Raw genomic sequence first — 26,993 nt, forward strand, 5'->3', positions numbered from 1 at the left:
TGTCATAGATAAGGCCTTGTGAGTGTCAGCTGTTCTAAGGCAGTTATTACGAGCATATATTGAGGTATTCACATCCCCTATACTCGGGTTTCCAATGCTATTTCTCCTCAAGTCACATGAAGCTCGGGTTTATTGTACTTATAAATGACTGTTTTGAGTGTTGGTTCTTTGTTTATGGTCGCCAATGTTTGTGTGTTTACAAGATCGACAGTGATGTATGGGGACTGTAATGGGCTAGAATAAACGAAGTGAGGCTCGGAGAGGGTGTGCGGAAATGGGTTCCAATCGTTTATACTCAAACTCCTTCTTGGCATTAACGCGCGGAGTTTGTTTGTTGACACAGACTTAGCGGATCAGATTCTCTTTGCCCCCATGTGTCGGCGACGTTGGTTTACAGCCTTTATAATTAAGAAATCTTCTTGTTTACATTAGATATATTACAGACGCTCCCAGTTGAGGAATTCCTGTTCGGCTGTGTTTATGTGTGGTAGTTTGTGTTCGTCTGTGTTTTTTTACGGTCTTTGATTCTCTTCTTTTCCTTCTCTCTGTTCTCCTCCTTCTCTTGGCTGCTGTTCGTATAGTATGAATGGTGGCTGATTAATATAGGATTTGTAAAGAGGTTAGGCCTTCCGATCCTCTTTTCTAATGCCAAAACACACACACACACTCACCACTTCCTGTTGCCTCCTGTCATGTGTTACGCCTCGTTGTAGTCCATTCATGAACGATCAAGTTATTCCCGATTTAAAGTCATCCAGAGAGAGAGAGAGAGAGAATTGGTCGCGTTGCCTAAACATTTTCTCTCTCTCTCTAACTCAAATAAATCAATAACTTTATGTATATTTTTCTTATCTCTAATCAGCTTATCAGTTCATTATCAGTGTATACAGTAAGCCGTCTCCCCGACCATCAGAACTAATCAATATACCGATATAAAAAAATCAGTTCACATTCATAGAAGCATCCCCCCCCTCCCCCGTGACGCATCCCCCCCTCCCTCCCCTGTGACGCAACCCCCACCCCCCCTTCTACAACCCCTCCCCCCCCTCGACCCGTTTTAATCAATGCTCCATCAGTGATTAAATATCCTGACCTTTGTTATACACGGAGCCTTTTGAGTATATTACAAATGCTGTATAATGCAGAATATGAACAATATGTATACCTTGCTATTATTTTTCATACTGGTAATTAATGATAAACAACAATAGTGTCATTAGTGTAGTTTGTCAGTACTTCTGCTACGAGTTCCTTGGATTTTGTTGACTGTAGCTAACTGTTTTGGGGCTTTGGGTTGAGTGTACTGTACCTGTCTAAGTTACCTGTGTAATTTACCTCAATTTATTTATAATGTGTGGGATAGCGAGGGTGACCAGGGGGAAATGATGATGAGGTGAGTGATGGTGTTGGTGGTGGTGAGGATGGTGGTGGGGATGGTGGTGATGGTGTTGGTGGTGAGGGTGGTGGTGGTGACGACTTTACTACCCCTGGGAACTCTACCACCTCCTCTTGAAAGCATTTATCCTGAGTCAAGGGGATTAAACACAATACCCTCCCTCCCTCCCACCCTCCCTTCCCCCTTTCTCCTCCTTCTCCCTCTCCCCCTACCTCCCAACCACCCTTTACCCCCCCTCCCTCCCAAACCCCCCCTCACCCCCACCCCAGCTAAGTGTTGTAGTGCCTGCTAATTCACCCCAACACCTTTCACACTTTACACCTCTGGCTGTCGGTGTAAGTTAGTGTAAGTTTCTGGTTTAACAATTCACCGGGGTCACCTACACACACACACACACACACACACACACACACACACACACACACACACCTCTGTCTTACCTGGTGAAGACAAATCATTACCGTATACGTCACCTGCCGCCTGAAATATTGGCCATTTAGGATTATTTCAGAGCCACACCCTCCCGATGGCCAGATAGACTTGATGTTTACTATATTTTATCTCATTAACTCTACAGATTTAGCCTTATGTTATGTTGTATTCGTCACATTTGCAGTCACATTTATATATTTTGTAGATATATTAATTAACTTATTTGATTGGTTAGCCGAACCCGACATATACGAACATCAATGGGAATACTTTTAAGTTTATGTCGTCTTATTAATTATTTAAGATAGAATTTATTTACTATTTACCATTGTTTTTATCGCTACGTTATTTCTGTACCTTCTTAACCATTGTAAATTTGTACGGTGGTTTTACTGCACAAATATCTATCTTGCTCACAACATCGAGTGTTTTGAGGCAAGTGTTCTGGTCTATCTCACAACATCGAGTGTTTTGAGGCAAGTGTTCGGGTCTATCTCACAACATCGAGTGTTTTGAGGCAAGTGTTCTGGTCTATCTCACAACATCGAGTGTTTTGAGGCAAGTGTTCGGGTCTATCTCACAACATCGAGTGTTTTGAGGCAAGTGTTCGGGTCTATCTCACAACATCGAGTGTTTTGAGGCAAGTGTTCGGGTCTATCTCACAACATCGAGTGTTTTGAGGCAAGAGTGTTTTGAGGCAAGTGTTCTGGTCTATCTCACAACATCGAGTGTTTTGAGGCAAGTGTTCTGGTCTATCTCACAACATCGAGGGTTTTGAGGCAAGTGTTCTGGTCTATCTCACAACATCGAGGGTTTTGAGGCAAGTGTTGTTAGGTTAAGTAGATATTCTTATGATTACAGTCTGCCGCAGTGGTTGGTGGTGCGACGCCAGACTGTCTTGGAGTGTCTTGGAGTATCTTACACTGTCTTGGGGTGTCTTAGGAGTGTCTAGGAGTATCTTACACTGTCTTGGGGTGTCTTAGGAGTGTCTAGGAGTATCTTACACTGTCTTGGGGTGTCTTAGGAGTGTCTTATACTGTCTTGAAGTGTCTTAGATTGTCTGTGTGTTAGTAAGGAGCCTGTGACGTAGGGATCAGGAGGGTGAGAGGTGGCGGTGGGAGGGGGGGGGGGGGAAGGGGGGGGGGGAAGAGAGGGTTTGTTAGGGTTAAAAGCAGCTGAATAGAATAAACAAGATATCAGTAAGTCAGTCAGTCAGTCAGTCAGTGAAGTTATGCTAAGTCAGGGACACATTAAGTTAGGTTTAGGACATATTAGATTTAGGTTAGATTAGTTGTTGGATTAGTTTGATATATGGTAGAGTTAGGTTAAGTTAGGTTAGCTCGGGTTACGTTTGGGGTATTGTATGTGTAGAGTATATATGATTTATTTAGGTTTGGTTAGGTTAAGTTAAGTTTCGTTGGGTTAGGTTAGGTTAGGTTTGGTTAGGTTAAGTTAAGTTTCGTTGGGTTAGGTTAGGTTTGGTTAGGTTTGGTTAGGTTAAGTTAAGTTTCGTTGGGTTAGGTTAGGTTTGGTTAGGGTAGCTTAGGTTAAGTGAGAACTGGTTTTGGTCCAAATCCTGGTTTATGTCCCGGGGATTAGCGAGTCAGGTAAGTTTCGCTTCCAATTAACACACATAAGAGAGAGAGAGAGAGAGAGAGAGAGAGAGAGAGAGAGAGAGATTATATATATTTGCGATACACTAAACAGTCAGGGACGCTTTTATACACACACTCTCTCTCTCTCTCTCTCTCTCTCTCTCTCTCTCTCTGGTTTGCCTTCTTACGTATCACTTCCTTCTCTTTCTTCATATTTGTTCCTTCTCCTACTCTTCCCCTTCTTTTGTCGTCGTCTTTGCTTCTACTCTGTATGTTTTTTTGTTTCTTTTCCGTATTTATTGTTCCTTCTTCATTTTATCTTTCTCACGCTACCTCTTATTATTGTTATTATTATTATTATTATTATTATTATTATTATTATTATTATTATTATTTTATTCTCTTCATGTTTATATTTTTTTTCTTTTCCTTTTCTCTGTCTTGTCTTTCTTCTCTCCTTCTTTCTTTTTCTTTGTGGGGTTAAAAATATCCATCCATTTAATCAGGTCTCTGCTTTCATCTTCTCCCTCCCCTCCCATCCCCCCTCTTCTCTCCTCCTGCTCCCCCCCACCCTCCTTTCCATCCCAGGCCTCCCTCTCTCCCTCCCACTCTTACTGGCCACGCCCTTTTCGTTCTATTTCGCTTCCTCCCCTTCATTTTCTTTTCCTTCCCCTCCTTCTCATCTCACTTCTTCTTCCTCTTTCCTCCTTACACTCCCATTTCTTCTCTCTCCTTCCTCGTCACCACTCCTTTCTCTTCTTCTTTTCTTTCTCCTATTTCCACTATTCTTATCCTCTCTCTCTCTTTCTCTCCCCTTCCAAAAGTATAAACAAACACGTGACGATTATCTTTGTCAACTTTTTCTTTCTTAATGACACGACTTTTGATGTTGACATTTCGCATTATTGGAACACTGTGTTTTGGACCTTTTAGAAGAACGCATTATTGGAACACTGTGTTTTGGACCTTTTAGAAGAACTCTTTCATAACCATCAATAGAATGACTTTTATTTAACAACTCTTGAAATCTCACATTATTGGAACACTATCGTTGAAGTCTTTTAGAATAATTAACTTTCATCTATTAATGTACCGAAATATTTAGCTATATTTTAAAGGGCTCAGTTTTTTGTTCTAATAGACATTGAGGCAAACTAATGATAGATTCTCCTTTGGTGTGTTAAAGGAAACTGCGGCGGACCTATTAGCCTTTACCTAACCCAACCCACACAATCAAAAGAAAAGATTTATTTTCGTTTTCTAAAAGTTGTGTCGGTATTTCACGAGCTACAGGAAGGAGAGGGGAGGGGGGGTAGGTATGTGTTCCCTCTGTAGTAAGGTTTGTAGAGATGTATATCACACTGTAGACAGGAAGGCGGAATACAAGTTGGAGTGTGTGTGTGTGTGTGTGTGTGTGTGTGTGTGTGTGTGTGTGGTTTGTTTTTTTGTAGAGAAAGTGAGAAAGAGAAATTTAGTCTCCAGTTGAGAAAGAGACAAGTGTGGAAATATACTAGAAAATATTTATAGTCTCTCTCTCTCTCTCTCTCTCGTCCGGAATTTGAAGAAAAAAAAAAGATTAAGAAAAATAAGTGAAATAGCTTCTCTGTTTTGTCAGGAAGTTGAAAAAAGGTTAAGAGAAACACGTGACATATACTTCTCTATAAATTCTCCATTTTGTCGGGTAGTTGGAAAAATGTTACAAAAATATCGAGAAATATATTTGCTATTTTGTCATAAATTAGAAAAGATGTGTAGTCAATTTATATCTTATTTCACAAAGAGAAAAATATCCCCTGTTTCTTCGGGAATTTCTAAACAAAAACCCACAATTTCATAAAGAAAATCGAGAACAAACTATGAACTACATTTTTTATTTAAGAAAACAAAATCGAAATAATCCCGCCGTTCGTCTAGTGAATCCGCAGATAATCCGAACGAGATAAACATTGCTTATGACGTCACGAGTTTCAGGGGACGAACGTGGTCACCAAAACAAGACCGACTCCTAGACTTCACCTAACCACTCTTATGTATGCTATTAAAGGGGGGGGGGTAAACAAGGTCACCCTATTGACCTTCTTGTCGTGAACTTGACCTCGTGACTGGGTAGGTGGGTGAGGCATCGGGGAGGTGAGAAAGGACGAGTTGAATGAGAGGTAAGTAGCAAGAGTTTAGTCAATCACTGCCAGAGGAAATAGGCCCCCCATTTCAAGTGAATGTGACCCTGTCCTTTTGGGCCCCAACCTAACAAGCTTAACCTATGGGATTGAGGTTTGTTTTTGGCGTGTTAGTCCTGATGGGCCCCAGTCTTGACAGGCCCCCATACTTAAGAGCTATAAGGATAGGGGGAGGGACAGGGCCCAACAACCTGCTACTGTCTCTCTGTCTGCCTATTACCGTCTCTCTCTCTCTCTCTCTCTCCCTCCTTCCTCCCTCGCCCCTCCTTCCCGCACCACAACACGTGTTACAAGACCAATAATCTCTCTCACCATCCTCCTCCCTCCCCCTCTCCTTCCTCCCTCTCTCCCTCCCTCCCTCCCTCTCTCCCTCCCTCTCTCCCTCCCTGCCTCGCACTACTCCGCTCACCTCAATAAACAAGGCTACAGTGTTCCCCAACACCTTGTCCGTCTGACTGTACTGTAGTAGTCGTGTGTCACCTGAGCTTTACAGGGAGTCTATGTACCATTGTACCTGTTCCCTTGAAGTGTCGTCTTGCTGAAAGATAGTGTATATTTCGTCAGTTTATTCGTAAGATAGTTTATATTTCGTCAGTTTATTCGTAAGATAGTGTATATTTTGTCAGTTTATTCGGAAGATAGTGTATATTTCGTCAGTTTATTCGTAAGATAGTGTATATTTCGTCAGTTTATTCGGAAGATAGTGTATATTTCGTCAGTTTATTCGTAAGATAGTGTATATTTCGTCAGTTTATTCGTAAGATAGTGTATATTTCGTCAGTTTATTCGTAAGATAGTGTATATTTCGTCAGTTTATTCGTAAGATAGTTTATATTTCGTCAGTTTATTCGTAAGATAGTGTATATTTCGTCAGTTTATTCGGAAGATAGTGTATATTTCGTCAGTTTATTCGTAAGATAGTTTATATTTCGTCAGTTTATTCGTAAGATAGTGTATATTTCGTCAGTTTATTCGTAAGATAGTGTATATTTCGTCAGTTTATTCGTAAGATAGTTTATATTTCGTCAGTTTATTCGGAAGATAGTGTATATTTCGTCAGTTTATTCGTAAGATAGTGTATATTTTACACACACACACACACGTCGTTTGTGTTTTTGTAATAATATACTTAAGTCTGTCTCCACGTGGTAGCCGTATATATGTAAGTATGTATATCTCCGGGTGTGTTTTTCCCCCAGTACACACTAGGCATCTCTAGGAGACTGCGTGACTGTTAATACTGGGCGGAGAAGAATAAAAGGCGGACATTATCTGCATTGCGGTCGGGGGAATTAACCACATTCTTGAGATGCCAGCCAAGATGATGACCCTGTGACCCTGTATAACACTGTAACCCTGTATGGCCCTTGTGACCCTGCATGGCCCTTGTGACCCTGTATGACCCCCGTGTGTAGAAGAGAGAGAGAGAGAGAGAGGTTTAACAGGACCACCTCCCCCGGGCCGACACAATTAATAAACAATAGACAAAGAGCGGAAACAAAACCACGCGTTGCTTTGAGTCACCAGCTGGACGACGCTCTGGAGACAACAACAAAACTGGTCAACGGAGAGGGGGGGAGGGATAGAGAAGTGAGAGAGAAAGGAGAGAGAGAAAGAGAAGGGGGGGATAGAGGGAGGAGGGCAGAGGGGGAGAGGGAGGAGAGAGAGCCAACAAGGAAGAAAAAGACAAACCCACAAAACACAAAATAGCTATACCTCTCTCTCTCTCTCCCCTCCACACCATCACGAAAAAATTAGTACACGAGAATTGGAAAAGTGTCCCTCCCCTTTCCCCTACTCAATCCCTCCCCTTCCCCCCCCTCCCCAGTCCTTTCTCCCTCCCCCTCCTCCCCCCCTCCTCCACAAGAGTATAACAGTGAAACGTAAACAAACACAATTGAATGAACGGCTCTCCTCCATCTGTCCGTCATGGCGGGCCTGTATTTTTTTCACTCACTCAGGCGGGGGTTGTGGGGGGGGTGGGGAATAGAGGTGGGCTTGGCTGTGTGTGTGGGGGAGGGGGGTGAACGGAGGACCAACAAAGCCCAATAAATCATTTTTCCCGCGTATATTGATTGCGGAAATGACAGGAGATTAAATAATTCAAGTTCACGGAGACGCGACGCGGTTGGCTAAAATACAAGAGAGAGGACCTTGGAAAATACCCTCCCACTCCCCTCTACCCTCCTACCCCCCCTCCCATTCCCCTCTAACCCTACCCTCCTGCCCCCCTCCCCTCCCCCCCTACCTACCCCTCCCCTACCCCCTCCTCCTCCTACTCTCCTCTACTGGGTCGATCAATAGTGGCCTCTGATTGGGTGACCGCCTCGGGACCCTAAGGGGGGGGGATACGGACTTAAAATGGTATATGTTAAGAGGATGAATACATAAACGGGGGAAAAACATTAATATGATAATTTATTTCGGGTTAAAATAAAATAATCCGTAAATATGAACAATGAAATATATCGTTAAAATATATATATATGTTTCTAGAATTGGTATTTATTTTAATGCTTTAGTAGTTGTGTTTATATAAAGTATTTATGTATTTTTGCTGTAAATATGTTGTATGAATTTCATATAGTTTCTTATTGTTAAAACGTAAAAGTATAATAAAGAATTGTAAAGAGATTAACTCAAACGGTGGGCTCGTTTGACACACACACACACACACACACACAAATTCACTCTCAGTCTGTCTGTCTGTCGATTAAAATCATACATATTTAATAAGTTTCTAATCAAATCTGGGTATTGTTTTTCATTGTCCCTTTAATTATGTCCACAGCATAGCACCAGACACTGACATTCACTCATTCATTCATTCTGGTTCATTTCCATTCATTAATTCGGTGTCATTTATTCATTTAGTATCACTCCGCCATAACAGGTGTAGTCTGCCCTGATGTTCACCTTCACCTACCAATCCCTTAACCTTTTATCACCTTTAGTTTAAACACCTTAACGTGACTAGAACCTGTTTCATATCCCGTTTATATATCATGTTTATCTTGTTAATATATCTCGCTGTTTTATGCCTCGTTTATATTATATCTCGCTATTTTTGCCTCGCTTATATATCATGTTTATTTATATCTCGTGAATAAATCTCGGTTTTGTCTCGTTTATTTATCTCGTTAATATATCTCGCTATTTTATATCCCGTTTATATATCGTGTTTATTTATCTCGTGAATATATCTCGCTTTCATGTCTCGTTTATATATCATGTTTCTATCTCGTCAAGTCACCATCCTGTTGGCTTGAGTATCGACTGAGCTGTAACCGTGAACAGAACAGCTGGGAATAGTGGCGCCCAGCTGCCTGAATTCGCTCAAGTAACGTAAAGTGATTTAAAAAGAGCATTATTTGGGTGTGTGTGTGTGTAATAATTATAATAATTAACGGTTTATTAAGATAACATCAGCCCGAAGGCTGAAAATATACAATGAACAGAGATAAGTTACATATGGTGAAATCGGGGAGTGGGTCACTTGATTGACAAAAGCTTTCAATACAGAAACCGAGTCAACATATAGATTAACTATAGAACTGGTACGGTGGGAGCTGGTCTTGTAGACATTCTTGTGACCTGATATTAGCGCCAACAAAGTCCTTCCCACGATTTGGATGGCCGTCGTACCCGGGTGCTAAGCTGCTCCCTCACTACGTGGTCCGGGACCGGGTAGGTCCTTCACCTCACACAGGGTGTTGGAGATGGTTCTTGATCCTCATGGGTGGAGTAAGGAGTCCCCATTTCTCTTCTGATGCAGTTTGGAGTCTTTCTTGGCTTCTTGTCCAGTGTTGGTGGTGGTGGGTGTACAGCGGACCCCTTGTGTGTCAGGTCGGCGTCAGGTCAACCTTGACCGCTAAGCACTGATTGTCACTCTAACAGTTGTTTATTTCGAGTTAAAATTATCACTTTTGTGTATCACTTGTAGGTTGATCGTCAATCTTTGGGAGGATGTTGATAAATCCAGGTGGGGAGGAGGAGATGGGGAAGGGGAAGGCCCGACAGAGCAGGCTGGCAGCTGCCTCCATGGCCTAAAAGACCCCTCAGCGGGCAGCTTCTACAGACGTCCTCACCCAATGAAGGCCGAAGACGGTGTGTGTGTGGAACTGTCCAATATATGTGAAGTATTTTGTTTCGCTTAAGAGTTCCAATGTATATTTTTGGGGGGTGAGATGTTTTAAGTTATTCTTTATAAGGTTTAGGAAAAGTTTAATATTTTTCTTTATATTTTCTTAAGTTCTTGAATAATTTAATATAGTTTTTCGCTAAAGTTTGAAACGTCCCATATTCACCCTCACTCAGCCCCCCTCACCCTCCACCCCCCGTCACTCGACCCCCTCACCTCCCACCCTTCTCACCCTCCTCACCCCCCCTCACCCACTCCATGAAGGGCGAGAGTGTCCCAGTTTTCACACTCCTCAATTTATAATCCCAAATTGCGAATCGATCGGCGAACGAAAAATTAGCTCACGCGAACATAATTCCCTGCCAACGTGACGCACGGAGCCATTTGTCAACAAGAAGGGCGGCGGGCGACAGACGGGCCGGAATTATGTTACAGCAAAGGCTATTTTATTCGGGATAACTGATGGGAAGATGAACCATTGAGTGACCTGTGGGATAGTACTTTATTGACTTGGGGGCTATAATGTCTCTTCAATTCCCCTTCTACCTTTTTTCGTATCGATTTTGGACGAATATTTAAGGTTCCTGTTTGATTACGTTCATGTAGTCAGGATCACATTATTCTACGTGTATGAGTTTCTGATAAAAATGCCGGAAAACGAACTCAAAATGTAGGAACTTTTAACTTTTAATCAATAGAAAAAATTAAAAACAAAAACAAATTGAAGTTTTAAAATTCTGACACAACATTACTCCCCCACCCCCTCCACCCCCACCATATTGTGCTTGTCGCAATGAATCGTATTTCCTGTTACGATCAATTCCTGGTCGGTCACCCTCCCACCACCACGGTACACACAGGCGGAGAAAACACTCATGTAGTACAACTCGAGTACCCACGTTCGATCCCACTACCCCAAGATATTTAAGGACAATAACAGTACAATAGACTCCTGTTACAACTAGAATCCACTTGCAATTCCAACTCCATTTTAGACGCAAGTGTTGTTTTCTTTGGCTTAAGTGAGGCGGCAGTTGAATGCAGTCACCAGGGTTCTCAAGGCTTCCCATTGTAAATTTTATCTGTTTTGTGGATAAGAGAACTTAGCAACGATAGAGTCCTGTTACAACGTCAGCATCATTTTACCTGTTCTCTGTGAAGTGAGTGAGTGAGGTTGTTCTATGCTTCTTCACTTTACCAATTAAGGGAAAAAATATTAACTTATACACACGCATTTTTAAGACTCAAAACCCGCCGGTATTATTGACGTATTTGTGGCCTGTATGGTAGTAATAATAATAATACTCTAATAATAATAATAATAATAATAATAATAATAATAATAATAATAATAATGCATGTTATTTTCCATGGGGTGAACACTTAGGTAACAGGCCAGCACTCAGATTACCACGTGTGTGTCAAGACCTGTGATGTGATGGTGTCATCTCAGCTCAACACCTTGTATCTGGCTATACTGTATCTGTTGAGTAATGGGTATTAGATGTGTTTTTTCTTCTTCATCTTCTTCTTATTATTATTATTATTATTATTATTATTATTATTGTTGTTGTTGTTGTTGTTGTTGTTGTTGGTTCCAATGTTTTTCTGTTGTCATCGTACACTCAGACATGTCATCAACTCATGCCACACAGTGTTATGTTACAGGTGCGCTTTTATAATTAACCATGTAATTTCACCGACGTGGTTAGCTTTCAACTTTTACATCCTCGTTCATGCTTTTCCTTTGATGATGTTGAAACTAATTAATTATATAATGCAGCCGCCATGGAGGGGAGAGCTCGGTTATGTCAGGACGTCGTTCATTAGAGCATAAGTTATCGTTTTGTTTACATTACGCTCGAGGAGGAATTTTCTCACTTTCCTCAACGTCGGCTCATAGTTCTTAAGAAGTTGATATAATATTTTTTTTTCAGTTATTCAGAACAAAAGGGTGAGGTTTATCGTGACAATGAATCAATTAGTCACGAATTTAAGGCAAAAAAATAGATACGTTGAAAGTGGAAGGTTGAATCTTGCTTTCAAAATCGTCAACAATGTGTAGCCTTGTCACTTCTGTACGTGGTCACCTGTTAACCTCCGAGTACAACGAATTAGCCTATTGGGTTCCTAATTATCGTTCACACAGGAATAGGGATTCTAGGACACCGTATTCAATGGGTTAAGAAGCAGTACTCAAGGGGTTACACCGGTACAGGTTTCCTTAATTAGGATTTTGGTGGTTAAATCAACATATAGTTTATCAATTGGTCTACCTATGCCGTACTCTGAACCTAGTGTGTGTGTGTGTGTGTGTGTGTGTGTGTGTGTGTGTGTGTGTGTGTGTGTGTGTGTGTGTGTGTGTGTGTGTGTGTGTGTGTGTGTGTGTGTGTGTGTGTGTGTGTGTGTGTGTGTAATATGGTCATTTTATCCGAATATATTTTAATCAGTTAATGAACGACCCAAAACAAGTCTGTCTGCAACGCCTCTATTTATGGAGAAATAAGTAAATATTATTAATACCGGTTGAAAAATATATTCTGTTGCAGATAGACCAATCAGATTAAAGCTAATATCTCTCGTGTTGGTTTTCATTGGCCAAGAGGATTATTTAATTGATGCGTCTATATAATAAAAATAAGAATATAGAGAAAATAATGATATTAATTACTGTGGGGAAATAATACACTGAAAAGATATTTTTTTAAATCTGGAAAGTTAGATTTTTTTTTAATTTCCTCTTTCGGAAGTTTTACATTATAACAAAATGAATGTTATTTTATAGATCTATATCACATATCATGAAGAATTATTCAGTATTATTTCCTGAAGTATTATTAGATACATTCATTATATATCAAAGAATTATAAGGTTAGAATAACTTGGTATACATTCATTATACCTTATAAAATAGATATATTCAGTATATTTCGAACTATAATGAAATCAATATATTTATCATGCCCTGAAGTATGATGATGTCACTTAATTCATTTACCCCTTTCGTGACTGAGAAGGATGACGTCAGCAGCAGTGGTTGTACAGTAGTTAGGATGGTTAGTGTTGTTTTTGTGGGTTAATGAGGGAGAGGGAGGAGGGAAGGGTGAATTAGAGAGAGAGTTCCTGGATAAAAATGGGACAGAGGAGTTAAGGGAAAATATGAACTGAAGGGGAGATGGAATAAATGAATACCAGAGAGAGAGAGAGAGAGAGAGAGAGATTCCTTCCCTAATAACCAATGGCAAACCCTATCAGCCCCCTCACCTCACCAGCCCCAAGACCCCACTAACTTCTACACCCCCAGAAACTCCAATTTCCAAGAAGCCAATAGCCCCCATCCCCTATAACCCTAGCAGACCCCAGCCTAGCCCCCAGCAGCCCCTAAGTGGTATTCAGCAGGACCTAGTCAGTCCATTCACCCAAAGGGGCAGCTTCCCAAGGAGGTGACTCACCACCCATACATTATCACCTACTAAAATCACACCACATCCTCCCCCACCCCCTACCACATCCTTTCCCTATCCTCCTCCCTATTCCTAGCCCTCTCCCCTCTATCCCTCCCTATCTCCTTCTTATACCTCCCCATCCCCTCTATCACCTCCCTATTTCCCCCATCTCTCTCCTATCCGTACCCACCCCCCCCTCCTTCTCCTCCCCATCCCTCCGTCTCCATCACCATCTCCTATCATCATACTCTCGTCTCTATCCACCCCCTCCCCATTCTCCATCACCACAGCATATATATTCCCCCCACATTTCAGTCTCCATTCCTTCCATAGCGTTCCCCTAGCACCCTTGCCTATCCACCCCTCCCCCATCACCCTCCCCCATCCCACCCCTTTACATCCCACCTCCCCACCCCACCCTCCCCCATCCCACCCCTCCCCCATCCCACCCCTCCCCCATCCCACCCTCCCCCCATCACCCCTCCCCCCATCCCACCCCCTCCCCCCCCCATCCCCCTCCCCCCATCCACCCACTCCCCCACCCCACCCCTCCCCCACCCCACCCTCCCCCCATCCACCCCCCTCCCCATCCCACCCCTCCCCCATCCCACCCACTCCCCCATCCCACCCCTCCCCCCCCATCCCACCCACTCCCCCATCCCCCTCCCCCCCACCCCACCCATCTCCCCCCATATCAGACTCTCCCTACCCATTTTCCTTAGCATGTCAATTAGCAATGTCGTCTACTGAAGCCCATTACGTTACTGCTTTCCTACCTCTTCATTCTCTTAACAATATCACCACCCTGCCTATATTCACCATCCATCCCTATCCACCATCACCTATCCATTGGTTACCCCATCCAGTGGCCATTACCCCCCCTCCCTCCACACCCCATACCCGCCCGCTCGCTCAAATTCACCCATAGTTCCTGTATGTTAATTTTGACCTATTGTCAAAACACCAAGTCGACATAAAATGCTGTATGGTGGTGGTCAAGAAAGAGTGGCCGAGGAGGGAAGGGAGGTGGGAAGGGGAGGAGGAAGGGATGAGTTGGGAGGGAGGAGAGAAGGGAGAGTACTTTGCGTGTTGTGGGGTGTGAGTAGATGAGAGGGAGGAGGAAGAAGGAGGGAGGAGGAGGAGGAGGAGGAGGAGGAAGAAGGAGAGAGGGGGTAGGAGGAAAGCGAGAATAATGGTGTTGGTTAGAAGATATAATAATGGTTGTCATTGTGGTGAAAATGTTGTTGATGGTAGTGGTGGTGGTGGTAGTGGTGGTGGTAGTAGTGGTGGTACTGGTGGTGGTGGTACTGGTAGTGGTGGTGGTAGTGGGATTAAGTACCACTGGGAGTGTTGGTAGTGGTCGGTGATGATGATAATGATGACGGGGATGATGATGATGATGATGATGACGGGGATGATGATGATGATGGGGGTGATGGGCGGTAGGAACTGTGTGTACTATAATGACAATAACATTCAGATATAATAATAATAATAATAATAATAATAATAATAATAATAATAATAATAATAATAATAATAATAATAATAACTATTTTCTCGTTCTACTCATTCTATACTCTAACCTATTCCAACGTTATTATCCATCCCTTTTCAACCTATTTGGTCCAATTTCTAACCCAATTTAATCCCATTTCTACCTATTTTCCCAATTTCTACCCATTTTTATCCCATTTTGACCAATTTTCCCTACATTTCTACCTATTTATAGCCCATTTCATCCAATTTTGACCTATTCCCGGTGTGTAATTGTCACCTTGAAGCCAATTCAGAGTAAAATGTATTCTCTGCTTCGTGTTTTAAAGTGAAATTAAATATCCTGCTGTGATTGAGAGGGTCTGAGTTATTTAAGTGATTTTTTGACGTTGGTGTGAGTTATTTAATTGAGTTAGTGTCTTAAAAGTGATTAATTTAAGTGAATTTTTGACGTGATTTATGCAAGTGATTTTTTAACGTGTTAATCAAGAAAGGTGGGTAATTGAGTGTGATTTTTTTTAACATGTGTGAGTTGATTAATAAATAATACACCTGAGTGATTTAGGTGAGTTATTGAAGTGGTTAATTGAGTGTGATTTTTTATTTACTTTACTCTGGTTTGATATACCTAATGAACGTGATTGATTTTGGTTATTTATTACATAACTTATAAATAATCTTGAGTTATTTAATTATAGGTGATTTATATGAGTAATTTAATGAGGTGAGTGATGCTTTGTGTTATTGAGATATTTGTGATTTATTGATATGTGATTTAATTTATGATATTTGATTACAAGTTATTGATATGAGATTAAGCTTATATATGTAATTGGTGGAGTTAATATAGGCCTATGTGATTTAAAGTAACAGTTATATTAATATTAAGTTGTTAATTTTAAGTGATTTATCAAGTAATTTAAGTTAATGAAGTTTTTTTATTTAAGTCAAGCAAGTATATTTATCTAATTAAATATATATTATAATTAGAATCTATCTCAAAATTATACCTAATTAATTACCTTCATTTATAATTACAATAGAAAATCTTAATTATTATTTTTTTTTCAATTACAATTATTTTCTTTGAGATATTTAATTCTTTCCTCAATTATTTAATTTTTTTCCCTTTTGACTTAAGATAATTTGTCTATATTTGTAAGTCATTTTTTTCCTTTCCTAAGTTTCCGTCTAATTCAAAGTGTATGAGAGAAATCGGAGGAAAAGGTTGTGGTTAGGTTAGGTTGTGGTTAGGTTAGGTTGTAGTTAGGTTAGGTTGTGGTTTGGTTAGGTTAGGTTAGGAGCCATAGCCTTACATTCACACACCATATATAGTGGATGGTCTCCTTGTATGGTCTGACGTGTTGAATGCTGGAGAGAGAGAGAGAGAGAGAGAGAGAGAGAGAGAGAGAGAGAGAAGCACTAAGGTGAATTTGCCTAAAGTTGAGAGACATCTTGAGGTACAGAGACCCGGGGAAATGTGAAGGAGGAAGAGAACCGGTGTGTGGAGGAGGGTGCTGGGGGTGGTAGGGGTGGTGGTAGTGGTGGTAGAGGTTTTGGTGGTGGTGGTGGTGGTAGAGGTGGTGCTGGTAGAGGGTGGAAGTGGTGGTGGTAGTGGCGTGTGGTTGAATATCATAATGGTGTTGGCAAGACGAGAGGTCACTGCCTGAGTTTCTGAAGTACCAGATAAGTGGATGGCTAGTCAGATAGCCCCCAGTCCTAACAACCCCCCCCCCCCAAGTCCTCCCTCCCCAACGTAACTATCAGGGTTAAGGCTTAATTCTAATAGTCCCTAATCCACATAGACCCCATGATTAGGTTGAGGGTCTATGGGAACTTGGGGTCTATTGAGATTGGGACTTAATTTACCCAAAGTTAGATTAGTGTTGTCTAAGTGTGTTTCTGTAGGTTAATGAGACGAGATTTGGGTGTGAATTGGATAGTTAGGTGTAGAGGAACTTGTTTTAGAGGAGGAAGGAGTTAGTATACGCCCTTGATGATTAGTTGAAGAGGAAGGAGGGCCAGAGGGTGTACAGAGCAGTGTATTTATCCTCCGCCTGTGTCCCGGGGTGTTGACTGAGTTGAGTGTATTGTTAAAACATACTATGATTTATACTCTGACCAAACCTTCCCTGGCCTGTAGAGCCTCTCGTGCCCTCCTGCTCCTCTCTCCTCCTCTTCTCTTTCTCCGTCTGAATTTCATCTCTTTCTGTTATGTATTTATTCTTCCGTGTTTTTCTTTCTTCTCGCTGTCACTTTCTTTATCTCTCCTCTATATCTTTTTCTCTAGACATTCTCCCATTCTCTCTCCCACTTTTCTTCTCCTTGTCCTTCTTGCTCCCCTTGCCCCTCCCTTCACATACAGGAAGCAGGAAGACTCACATAATTTTGTTGTTCACAAACTTTAGGAGCTCCCCGCAATGGCCCAACCGTTCGCCGACCCCCTCCCACAACTAAATCGGTGAGGGTCACTCGCCTGGCACCTGTGGCACTGTCCTCTGGCACTCGCTGAGGCTTCGGCACCGGAAGTGTAGAGTTGTGCATGGACATTGTAGTGATCTTTTTTGTTTTAGAATTTATCCTTGTTTTATCTCCTCCTCCTCCACCGTTAACTAAGGCTTGACCATCGCCCTCATGAACGGTTCTAAACTACCACCAGATGCTTTCACGCACTCTTAACACTTGACACTCCTGCATCGTGATGACGGTTATATGGTCATCGTTTTTCTTTTCTTTAACTACTAATGCTTCACGTTTGTTCCCCCTACCCCACTCCACTACCCCTCCTCCCCTCCACTAGAGAACAAACCTCATACAACTTTAGATAACTTCGTCGAACTCGTCCCCCTGTCCCCACCCTCCGTATTGCCCCCCCCCCCTGCTGCACCCTATCGTACGTCTATGATTATACATCACCTCCTCCCCTTCTTTGCCTTCCGACGTCCCCCTCAAGGATCCAGACGACTCCCTTACTGCCACCCCCAGCTTATGATCTGGATGCAGTGTCACGTTCTCTGTGTTTGTGTGTGATGTTCACTGGTCGGAGTTGACACACCGACGAGTTGTCCTCCAGTCAGCGTGTGTGATGAAGACTTGTAGCCGAGGCGAGAAGATCTTTGTGGTCTCGCGTCTAGACAACTTTTCCTCACCTTTGGGTTTCTTGGGTCTTATGTTCCTCTGTCGTGATGGATTCCTTTCTGTACTTTTTTCAGGAATTTTCGACCTTCGCTTCCCACTCCCCGAGACTTCCATGACCCGCCTTCGTGTTTCTGTGACTCTCTGCACGCCGTCTGCCCCCCTCCCCCGTCCCCACTACAGTATCCCTATTTTAAACCCTGGATCTCAGAGTCCACCACACCACCGTGACCTCGTGACCTTTGTATGACCCTGATGGTGCTCTCCCTCCCCCTCCTCTCCACCCCTCGACCTAGGATGACCCCCCGCCGTCCTTATCACCCCCTCTGTGTTAACTTTGGCGGCGTAATTTATATTTTCCACCCCAGTATCATTTCCTGAACCTTCCCCCTCTCCTCGTTGTCCCCCCCCCGCCCCCTCCATATGGTGAACACCCCCTCCAGTACTGGCAAAAGACTCGCAACAAACCTCCTCTCCCTCGTTGTGGGTGTAGAAGGTAACGCCAGACGCTTGTGATTGCTCGTACTGGCGGTGGTGTTTTTGTTATGGTTCGGGTACCTGAATCCTCTTCCCCCACATCTACATAATCTTGGTGTTGTTGTAGACGTCACCCCTGGAGTCTCAACAAACAAACTGACTGACTGATTGACTGACACAGCTAAACATTCCTCGTCATAAAAAAACAATAACAAATAAACACTAAACATCACTGAGAGTCTTAAAACACCGAAAGAACATTCTTATAGACTCCAGAATACTTTAAAACCATACCTGAATGTTTATATTTTTTTAAAGTATTACCTAAAAATAAACCTCGTATCTAAACCAACCTTAAAAGATTCCTAAACTTGATCCCTTAAATGTTTTTCCTTAAATAGGTTCCCGTTACCCACCTCCCCAGAGACAGTAGTAATTGGGTCAGTAATTGGGGTAGTTATTGTTCCTCTGGTTGCCACTTACCGATTTTTTTTATCTCTATTTTGGTGATAAATTGGCGTCATGAGGCGGTCTCTGAGGAGTGAGGGTGACGGAGGTGTGAGGTAACGCCTAGTGAAGTACATCTGGAGGGTAGACGTGTTATTGTACCTCCACTGTCATTGTCATTTTCATCAATATAATTTTTCCTCTTTTCCTCACCATCTCCTTCATTCTCCCTCACCATCACCCTAACCATCCCTCACCATCTCCCTCACTCACCTTCACCCTTACTCCCTCGCCATCTCCCTCACTCACTTTCACCCTTACTCCCTCACCATCTCCCTCACTCACCCTTACTCCCTCACCATCTCCCTCCAGAAAAAAAGGATAATATAATTTATCTCACCTCAACAGCGTTCAAAATATTATAACATTAACTTAACACAGATAAAAATGTAAATATTACCATTATTTAACCTTATGTGTTCTTGAACCTCTTGTGGAACCCCTCTTACTGGTCGAACCTATTATGGAACCTCTGCTTTGGAACCTCCTTAATTGAAACTTTTTTACTTAGGAACTAAATCTAACTGAAATTCTCACCTTGAACCTTATTGGAACCTCTCCTGTGGGATGTCTCTTATTGAACCCTTTGCACCATCATACTTGAACCCCTACAGTAGTACCTATGTTAGTGTCATCCCCCCCCCCTCCACCCCCACCACCAAGTCATCGTCAAGAAGGTATGGCATGCCCCCCCCCCTCCTTCAGTGGCATCAAAGTCTGTCATCCGAGAGGCATAAGGTGTCATCAGCTAGCACTGTGACACCTGTGACCTTTTGACCTCACTTTCATGACACCTGTGATCTATTGACCTCACTTTCATGACACCTGTGACCTTTTGACCTCACTTTCATGACACCTGTGACCTTTTGACCTCGCTTTCATGACACCTGTGATCTTGTGACCTCACTTTCATGACACCTGTGATCTATTGACCTCGCTTTCATGACACCTGTGATCTTGTGACCTCACTTTCATGACACCTGTGATCTTGTGACCTTACCCATGACAAATATGAACTTGATATTAATTTTTTTGACCTATGAAAAAATGACCATAAAGATTTTACATTTTTAATCTTATTTTTACGACATTTTGACCCCGATCTTTTGCTATCTTTATGTGGCTATTATAAGCTCTCTTACTATGACCGTTGACCCTGGGCTTGATAATCTCTCAGGATATTTTAGGTTCAAGACGTGTTTCATTCACAGCTAAAGAACGCTGAAAGTGGGCGGAGCTTAGTCAAGAGATAAGCTGGAGGATCAGTTTATTTACCAAAGAGGATTCGTGTAGGAGACAGACAGACAGACAGACAGACAGACGCTGACTTTGATAACCTCAGTCTTGTTCTTCACATCGGAGGCGAAGAATAATACCAATAATTCTGCCTATTACCACTTCCCACCTGTTCACTTCTTTATTACATTCCTTTATTCTCTTTTTATTTCAACTTTCCTCCCTTTTTTTTGGTCCTTTATTCCCGTCGTTTTATACTGTGTCGTGTTTATTTTTTTGTCTAATATGATGATTTTCCTGTCGTTTCTGTCTCGTGTTTTTACCGTCTCCTGTCTGTCCTCATTCTGTTTGATTTCTGTCTCTCTGTCTGTCCCCGCTTGGCTACTTTGGTAAGAAATGACGTATTGTTTTGTTTTATGTTACTGTTTTAATTTAGTTAGGTGCTGTTAAACCCATGACGCCTCTGTTGCTTTTAGTTCGCTTGGTTTATGTGTGTTTTGTTGTAGAGGGTTTATGTTAGGGGTTTAAAGTTGGTGTGTGTGTGTGTGTGTGTGTGTGTGTGTGTGTGTGTTTAAAGATGTTTATAGAGATTCATAGACCCACACTAAAAACGTCTTTACACACACACACACACACACACACACACACACACACACACACACAGTTCCCCCCCCAAAAGGTTATGGGGCCATTTTTTTAATACCGAATATGACTCTACCATCATTCCTGTGTTACTCTGCTCCTGTGATAGCCAACAGCCCCTGCTAGCTTATGGACCTTCTTATGCCAGTTTGATGAAGGGAACATTAATAATGCTGTTGTGTTGTTCTTTTAATTGAGAGAGAAGATAACAGCATTAGTCTTTTTGTGAGATGTTAATAACTTATCCATAACATTGCGCGCGCGTGTGTGTGTTGCGTGTGTTGCGTGTGTCGTAATGGTGTGCTGACGCAAATCTTACGCAATGTGGTGTTGCTGGCGTGATTGTTGTTGTTGTTTACTTAACGTTATTATGTGTGTTATTAAAGCTGTTTACTTTTCACTTATTTGATGTGTTATGTTATGCTAGTGATGGTGTTGACTTTGTGGACTTGTAGTAATCTATATACACATGAATATACCTGTACCTGTATATCATCTGGTTATATTTACGTGTATGTATAAATATGTATCCTTATGTATATTGTTCGATGTGTAGTAAATGTTGAGATACTGTTATATGGAGTACCATATGTACTTTTATTTTATGGTACCGAGTGAAGGTATTTATGACATGTAGTGTAATATGATTGTTATGGTTTAGTAAATTTAGCATTACTGTGTGCTGTATATATTTATTAACGTGAGTGGGTTAATAACTGCAGTTCTTTGTGGAAAAACTAGATAACGTTCTTTGGTTGGGATTCGAACCAGTGTCTCGGAGTAATTGAACTTTTCGTCTTCTTCTGTAACTATAAAATAAGCGCCACTGTAGGTAGAAGGTGAGGTGACATTCCAATTGACACGTAATTGCATAGTGAAGAGGAACGCCAGACACTGCTGATTGCTCGTGCTGGCGTTGACTTTATGGTATGGGGCTAAGGTTATGATGCTTCGAGAGACACGAAAGATTATGACACTTGCAGTTATTATCACGTTAATATGAGTTAAATACACAGTGTAGAGAGTAGGTGTACATGTGTATCTATATGGACACGTGTACAGTCCAACGTGTGTGTGTGTGTGTGTGTACGTGTGCACATATAGAACCCAGAGTAATGGCGTGTAGGTGTGTGAATGACTCGCCTGTTCAGTGTGTCATTGAACTGCCAACTGGAACGGTTCATTGTGGTAGTGATACTTAAGTGATACAGTTAAGTGTTTAAGTTACTACACACCTGGAGAATACATCACTACGGAAAGGTAAGTGTTATAAGTGATTATTTATAAGTGAATTTTATGACTTGTTATTTTTTTTATGGAAGTAATTTCACTCTACTAAAAAATGTGTGTTGTACATTTTTGGATTAGGTTCAAGTGTTTGTGTATAATATTGTTATTTTTTGTACCGAGTGTTGATATGATAATGTTTCTTTGTGTGAGTGAAAATATTGCATTTATTTTAAGTGACTTTGTTGTTGTTTTGTTTTAGGTGCTTCATTTGACAGGGTTTATGAAGCACTGTTCACTATGGTCTTCGTAGTTCTAGATGCTTCATTTGCCAGGGTTATGAAGCACTGTTCACAACCTCCAAGAACCACCAATTACTGGGTCTGATGCAGTTATTATCTCGTCAACGTAAAGAAAAGCGATTTCAGTAGACGTTGTTGATATAGACAGTGATTTCCTTCTCAATTAAGTGGTAATTAAGTGATATGAAAACACTCTGATACCTGATACTTCTGGTGAGAGAGAGAGAGAGACCATTTCATCAAAAGAATTCTTAAACGTTTCTACTTGATATTTTCTCTTTCCTTCATAACATCTCGTCAGTCTTGCAGTATGAGGGCGCCTTGTGTGAGCTGCCAGACACATTACCTCTTGCAATGTTGCATCCTGGGAATTGGTGGGCATGATAGCGTTGGGGGTCCTATCATGCCTCTTTGCCACCCGCCGGCTGTTGGAGATAGGGAGGGTGAGGGAAGGGTTAGGTTGATGGGGGGAGGGGGGGGAGTGTGAGAGGATGGGGGGCATGGTGAGGGATTGTTGAGAGAGGGAGAAAAAGGAGGGCCCATACTTAACCCTCTCTCCCCCCCCCACACACACACACACACCTGAACCTACCATAACCACCCAGAACCCCCCAAGGACTCGCCAGGGACTTACCTGAGGCAGGGAGACACGCCCAGTCGAGGGGGGGTCACTCAACAGTCATGCTGTGTAGGTCCGCCTCCCTGTGTGACTCCAGCCGTGATGATGACCTCTCTCTCTCTCTCTCGGCACCGACTCTCGACCTGTCCACCATCATCCCAGCACTGCCCTTCCTTCCCTCTCCTCCATCATCTTCTTGACGACATCCAGTTCTCCACACAATTTTCTTTCCTTATCATCTTTCTTCCTCACTTTGGTGCTTTCTTTCCTCCTTTCCCTCCCATCACTTCCTCCCTGACGATATTCAAGTCTCCTTCAGGCATTACCGTCCCTGTCTCTCCTCCTCTACCTCATTCCTCCTCCCTATCCCCTCCTCTCTCTTTCTCCTCCACCTTGTCACCAACATCAACCCAGATTCTTCCTCTCTTTCCTTCCCTTCTCCATCCCTTCCTCCCTCCCACCCACTACCTCCCTGACGATATCCAGGTCCCCATCAGGAGCTATGAGGGCCTCAGGGCTTGTGCTGGGAGGGCCGCCTGCTGGTGGTGCTGGAGAGTGAATGGTTCCTTTCATAGACAGGCTGTTGCATGGTGTGTGTGTGGGGGGGGGGAGGAGGGTAGAGGAGTGGGCGATGGTGGAGTGGGATGGAGAGGAAGGAGGTGAAGGCAAGTATTGAGTGGGGCGTCTTGTTGCATGAGACTCTTTGCTTCAGAGTGAAAGTGTTACAGCCACCATGAATTAGTGTTACAGTTATGGGGTTACAGTTTTAATAATACAATGGCTGTTTTATGTGAAGTGTTATACATTTTTTTTTTGAGTACATTATTACAGTCATGATACAGTATTATTACAGCGATGCAAACATGATACAACTTTTATTACAGTGATTGTCTTTAAAATACAGTGATACATTTATGGTACAGGACTATCAACAACACATGGATACAAGAGTTGATTTTGTAATAGTCTAGGGTACAGCACAGTACATACAACACAGTACAGCAGTTCAGTAAACACATCTGAGGGTTACAGGGATACAGTTTCATCTTGGTAATTATATAATACTCAAGGTAATTAGTTAGAGATAACACTAATTAGGGGTAATAGGGTGGTTTAGTTGAGATAATTAATACAGTAATTAGGAGAGATTAGCTGGATTAGTTAGTGGAGGGAAGATGGATTAGTTAGAGATGGTACTAATTAGGTGGATGGGTTGAGATAATTAGTACAGTAATTAGGGGGGATTAGTTGGATTAGTTATGGCAACGCTAACTAGAGCAGATAAGTTGGATTAGTTAGGGGGGGGAGAGGAGGGTGAATATGGGTTAGAGGGGGTTAAGGGGGAGAATGAAGGGGGTAAAAAAAATAGTGGAGGGGGAGAAGAGGGGAGGATGATAATAGGAGAAAAAGATGGAGAGGAAGGAAGGAAGGAAGGATTGAATTAGTGTAGACAGGAAAGGGAGGAAAAGAGAAAAGATGGAAAAGGAGAGGAACACCGAAGGAAGAGAATAAGAGAGAGAAGATAATTTGTTTTTTAAAGTAGTAGTGGTGGAAGAGGTGGAAAGGGAGAGAGACAATAATAGGAAAATGGAAGGAAAAGAAAAGGAAAAGATGGAAGAGGCAAAAGATAAAAAACTATGGAGGTCTACGATATACCTCTACACACACACACACACACACACACACACACACACACACACACACACAGGGCGATTATACACACACAAAGGTAATGTTATTCACTGTGGCTGACACTTCCCCTGACTCTCCCCTTTACCTTATCGTCCTCTCCTTAGTATCTCTATCCCTCCCCTTACCCTTTCACCCTCCCCTTTCTACCCTCTTCTTCTCCTCTTTTTTCTCCCCCTTCTCCTGTCGTCGCCTCCTTCCCTAATTATAGATGATAAGTTGTCATTTACCATTATTTCCGTCCTCCCACCCCTCCCCCTCACTGTTATCTGGGGAAGGGGGCAGAGGGGGAAGAAGGAGGAAGGGAGGAGGAAAAGGAGGAGAAAAGAGACAAAGGAGAAAACGAATGGAAGAGGAAGATGAAGAAGGAAAAGTGAACGGGAACAAGTAGAAGGAGAGAGGCCCCCACCACAACACCCCACCCCACCACAACACCCCCACCCCACCACAACACCCCCCACCCCACCACAACACCCCCCACCCACCACAACACCCCCACCCCACCACAACACCTCACCCCACCACAACACCCCCCACCCACCATAACACCCCTCACTCCCACCACAACACCTCCCCACCCACCACACCCCCCCACCCACCACAACACCCCCCACCACCACAACACTCCCCACCCACCTCACAACACCCCCACCCATCACAACACCTCACCCACCACAAATACTCCCCACCCACCACAACACCCCCCCTACCCACCACAACACCCCCACCCCACCAACACCCCCCCACCCCACCACAACACTCCCCACCCCACCACAACAGACCCCCCACCCACCACAACACTCCCCACCCACCACAACACCCCCCACCCATCACAACACCCCCACCCACCACAACACCCTGCACCCACCACAACACCCCCACCCACCAACACCCCCCACCCACCACAACACCCCCCACCTTCTTATACAACTGTCCTTGTTGTTAGTATAATTTCATCACTGTTTGTCGGTTGTTACACTTACACACACACACACACACGCACACACACACACACGCACACGCACACACACACACACACATGACGGACATACTGAGCATACCTACATAGTCGTTTGTGATTTATTATTATTATTATTATTATTGTTATTATTATTACCATTGTTGATGTTATTATTATTATTTTTTATTTTAACTTGGTGCCGATTCTTACGATTTACTTCAGGTTTGAAAAGAAAAAAATGCGTTTACATTCGGTTTCAGTATTTCCCCGTGTATTCTGTAGTCAGTTCTGTAAATAAAATATCGTATTGATTACAAGTAAATTTTCCTGTATTCTGTGTCTTATTAAAATACGTTACAGGTTATCTAAATCGTTGAATATTTAAGAAGTACTGATTTGAATAATACGTGTGGACAATATCATGCTAACCCCCACTAGTGCTACCACCTGGCGGCCACCTCTCGAACTTCCAGTACCCTCAACCCTCTCCTCCCCCCTCCTCCCCGCCCCCCCTCCCCCCCCTCCCTCTAGTGCATATCAACCCCAGTAAAGCGAACAACCGGTCAGTAACTCCTTAAACTATCGCTAACTACCTCATGCAACTACTCACTTCGGTATGAAAGTGGAGGGACCTTGAGAGAGAGATTACTTCATCACAGAGGCTTAAGTGTGTGTGTGTGTGTGTGTGTGTGTGTGTGTGTGTGTGTGCGTGCGTTAGATAAGAGATCGGAATGCATTTAGTATAGGATCGTCAGGGCATTCACAAGGCAACAGTTATAGTGAGGTGAGGAGGAACGAGACGGGTGGGGTGAAGCAAGCAAGCAGGCAGGCAGACCTCACTCACCCACCATTCACTACCACCACAAGCACCAGTCACTCCGAGGGAAGAGAGAGCCAGGCAGACAAGCAAGCAGACTCCACCAGCACCAGAGGACGGGTGTGGGAGGGAGAGAGGGGGAAGGGAGGGAGAGAGGGGGGAGGGAGAGAACCAGAGGGGGAGGGAGAGAACGAGAGAGGGGGTAGATTAGGAATTCCACTCACCAATTCCTTATCTCTGAGGGAGACTTAATTATATACATAAATATCTCAAATTCCTTAAGTTTTCATTGTAGTTTTTTTTTCACACACTTAAAATCTTCCTCTGAGGAGTATTTACAAGTTTAAAGTAAAGAGTCATTAAGTAATTTTCATTTGTTAGAAAGAGGAGTATTGAAATTTATCTTAGGGAAATAATATACACCAATAGAGAAAGAGACAGACAGACAGACAGGGAGAGAAAGAGAGAAAAGGAGAGAAAGAAAGATAAAAAGAGAATAGCGACAGACATACGGCATGAGAAAGACATAGAGAAAAGAGACAGACAGACAGACAGACATACAGGGAGAGAGACAGACAGACAGACAGACAGACACAGACATATAGAAAAAGACAGAAAGACAGAGACAGAGAGAGACAGCTGTGGTTAGTCGTGGCAGTTGGTATAGTTTAACAGTGCCATCATTGTCACGTCTGT

At 42.8% G+C, this 26,993-nt stretch overlaps 1 protein-coding gene across 5 annotated transcripts in view; it reads left to right on the forward strand.

Moving 5' to 3' along the window:
- LOC121871068 (SET and MYND domain-containing protein 4-like) overlaps window positions 1-26,993 on the forward strand; it is a 128,070-nt gene that overhangs the window by 35,992 nt on the left and 65,085 nt on the right. For 4 of the 5 annotated variants that reach the window (XM_042373180.1, XM_042373179.1, XM_042373181.1 and 1 more), the window contains exon 2: window positions 17,094-17,146. The exons of the other annotated variant lie outside the window; for it this stretch is intronic. In XM_042373180.1, coding sequence (XP_042229114.1) covers window positions 17,106-17,146 — 41 coding nt within the window. In that variant the 5' untranslated portion in view covers window positions 17,094-17,105. The remainder of the gene's footprint in view (window positions 1-17,093; window positions 17,147-26,993) is intronic. 5 annotated transcript variants of the gene reach the window in all.

The sequence above is a fragment of the Homarus americanus genome, unplaced genomic scaffold (genome assembly GCF_018991925.1).
Source record: "Homarus americanus isolate GMGI-L3 unplaced genomic scaffold, GMGI_Hamer_2.0 scaffold52512, whole genome shotgun sequence".
NCBI lineage: Eukaryota > Metazoa > Arthropoda > Malacostraca > Decapoda > Nephropidae > Homarus > Homarus americanus.